This window comes from Austrofundulus limnaeus, unplaced genomic scaffold (assembly GCF_001266775.1).
Source record: "Austrofundulus limnaeus strain Quisiro unplaced genomic scaffold, Austrofundulus_limnaeus-1.0 Scaffold36, whole genome shotgun sequence".
Lineage (NCBI taxonomy): Eukaryota > Metazoa > Chordata > Actinopteri > Cyprinodontiformes > Rivulidae > Austrofundulus > Austrofundulus limnaeus.
In genome coordinates this window covers 2,891,666-2,894,758 of record NW_013952438.1, presented here as the reverse complement: position 1 = coordinate 2,894,758, position 3,093 = coordinate 2,891,666, and the positions used below count along the sequence as shown (strand labels likewise).

At 37.3% G+C, this 3,093-nt stretch overlaps 1 protein-coding gene across 1 annotated transcript in view; it reads left to right on the top strand.

The window, feature by feature from the left end:
• The first annotated feature begins 209 nt into the window (after window positions 1-209).
• lamc3 (laminin, gamma 3) overlaps window positions 210-3,093 on the top strand; it is a 222,388-nt gene continuing 219,504 nt past the window's right edge. The window contains exon 1 of the mRNA XM_014006615.1: window positions 210-735. Within this exon, the coding sequence (XP_013862069.1) occupies window positions 348-735 (388 nt within the window). The 5' untranslated portion in view covers window positions 210-347. The remainder of the gene's footprint in view (window positions 736-3,093) is intronic.

Below are 3,093 nucleotides of genomic sequence, written 5' to 3'. Positions count from 1 at the left end.
CTGTGTGGCGTTGTCTCTGGTACACATGACACTAAAGCTGAGGAGCAACTTACTGGTACTTGTGGTGCAATATTTAGCTCGACCAGCAGGTGGAGAGGTTTAATGGGGCCCCTCAATCCTCCAGCCCCCACCCTGTCTCTGTTCTGTCTTGGGCTGCTCTTGAAGTGAGGGGTTCTTGCATATACTTCATTCCACACACAGAGGGAGAACACATGTTGAAGACCGGGCAGAGGCAGAGAGACTAGACTAAAGAAGCTTTAAGACAGGGCTTATTTTGTGATGTAGAATTATTAGCTTTTAAAGTTTGGGTCTTTACGATTTTATTACGAGTAAACACGATTGTAGACATGGATATATTCTTTGCTGCGAGTTCTTCTCTCCTACCCGTTTTGTTCTGTCTTCAACTGCAACTCCACTGTCTTGTTTGGGCTGCAATGGACTCCTGCTATGATGAGGAGGGAGTTCCCAGTCGCTGTATGCCCAAGTTTGAGAATATTGCCTTCAATCGCACCGTGGAGGTGTCAAATGTGTGTGGCTCCCCGCCTGAAGACTACTGCATGCAGACTGGCTCGACGCGCTCATGTCACTACTGTAATGCATCAGATCCAGAGCTCAGCCACAATGCCAGCTTCCTGACAGACTTTCACAGAAATGAGGAGCCCACGTGGTGGCAGAGTCAGTCCATGTTCTATGGCATCCAGTACCCCAATTCTGTCAACCTCACCCTCCACCTTGGTAAGAGCAGCAGCACAATCTGTTTTCAGTTTGACACGAGTTCACAGACAGGACTTTCCTCAACTTTAGTGATTGTGGTCAGAGAGAATAGAATAAAAGAATTCGAAATGTGTAGATTTTGTATTTCATGTGTAGTGCTTCAGACCTTTTTGTTTTTAGCTCATCGTATTTGCTGTGTTCAAAACCAAAAAAAGGAAAACATAAAACCTTAAAAAGGAATGTTGAATTTTATTTCTTTTATCTCAAAAATGTTGAATATGACATGTCATTACCATTTCACATCTAGATAAATTATTCTGTGTGCTGCATTTTCATGTGGGTCAGGGAGGAATATTCAATTCAAAACAGATGTTCTGAACAACACATGATGTGCATTATTTAGTCTAGACTTGTTTTATGAAAAGAAAAAAACACAACTTCCGCCTAGACATTGCTAATACTCAGAATTTGCCACAAAGGCACGTATAATGCTTTTTTGTACTTTTCAGAGAGGAAAAAAAGATTAGGTTGCTTTTTAGACAATAATACAGGAAAAAATAGTACCCTTTTTATTCAGGCCATAGATCTGTCAAACTGAATAATGCAGGCAAAGAAAAATATTGAGGAAGAACGTTGCCCCAGTACAGCCTTAAATATGACTGCAGCAGGGTTTATGCCAATATTTACCCCAAATTTTATCACTTTTTATGACATTACTTGAACATGCTTCAGTGTTCAACATAAGCTCAAAAGGGATCTGTGTAAAATAAATAAAGTTTAACTTGCTTTCCACAAAAAATGGAGTTATACAGCAGAGAGTTTATGTTAAGAAGATGGGGTGAAAACTGACGTTTTCCCATAATATGCATTTGGAATTTAAAAGTTACACTCAGGGAAAGAAGATTCAGCCAGTCTGCAGTCAGACAGTCTTTCTTTTCCACAGATTGAACTAAAAAGGATGTTGATTTCCCCTCGATTCCAGAAATGATTTCCCAGAACCTTTGAAGCAACAAAACTGACACAAAACTTGCAGAAAGTGTTGATGCCATCACTTCCGTTTGTAGCAGACAAAGAACATTACAGCTTTACTCAACAGTAAAATGGTACAAAGAACATGTTTCTTTATGAGAGGAGAAATGAACTAATACATTGTTATCTGTAGCATTGTTACAGAGAAGAACAAAACTGAAAGAGCCAGTAGCTGAAGCTAAATGTCTTGTTACTGTTTTTGTACAAACTGGCTTCAGTATCATAGCTAGCCACTGTAGGAAGTTACACTTGTTTCACATGCTAACCACTTTATTATTGTTGTTGCTGAAACCAGGATAAAGGTTCATTTTGAGATGGGTGAGATGCTGCCAACATTTGCCCTTATGGGCAAACCTTTAAAAATGTTTAGCTCTAGGCACATGAACTAAATATATTCTGTGCTGTGTGGAACATTTATTCTGAATTAACTTTTGAAGAAAAAAAAACAGCTTTTGACAGCTCCAAACATCTGAGATTGTGGTTTGGATAAGAAAAAAGTTGTTAAAATAAGAACAATTCTTTTTTTTTACATTAAGATTTAGCTAGGGTAAAATGAAAAGCAAGTACATTTACTTAGCATTTATGGAACTTTACATTATATGACAGGGCTATTTAACTGGCGGCCTGCGGGCCACATATTTTGGGTGCCTTCAGTCCGGCCCACTAATTTCATCATGTTGTACTTTTTTTTTAGACTTGAAGGACAAATAAAAATATAATATGCCAATGACTTCATTCAACATAAAATGCTATTTTAAATATACAAAACTATAGATAATTAAAAAATAATAATTACTTTAAATTTGATTTGAAATCAGAAGCAAATTAAAGTAGACTGCATTTATCTCATTTTATTTTGCTGGATATCCCGGTCTCTGAGCTGTTGACTTTTAGTAACTGTGGCCCCCTGAGTTATTTAGATGAATAGCCCTTTACCCCTACTTTATTTCTAACACTAAAAATCTGGTTTCATAAACCACCTTTTGTGAAAACCTGACTTTTTGCAGTTGTACTATATTTATAATTGTACTCTACGGTCTTCGAGGAATTTTTGAGAGCAGTTTGAAATATGAACATCAATATCCTATTACCATCCTTATATCAAAAGCAGATATGCGTGTAATACCCTTCTTATCCTCCGTATAAAAGTGGGGTTGTATTTAAGTCTGTAAAAAGTATAGGTTTGTTTTTCATATTGAGGGCAAACACAGGAAGTTGGGATGTCAATGAAAATACTGCTTCTAACTTTTACCGACTACCTTTTAGCAGCGTATTCAGTGCATTTTACCTACTCTCCTTTTATTATATCTGTAAATACAAGGGGGATCTTTAATTTGTCCTTTCTAAAAG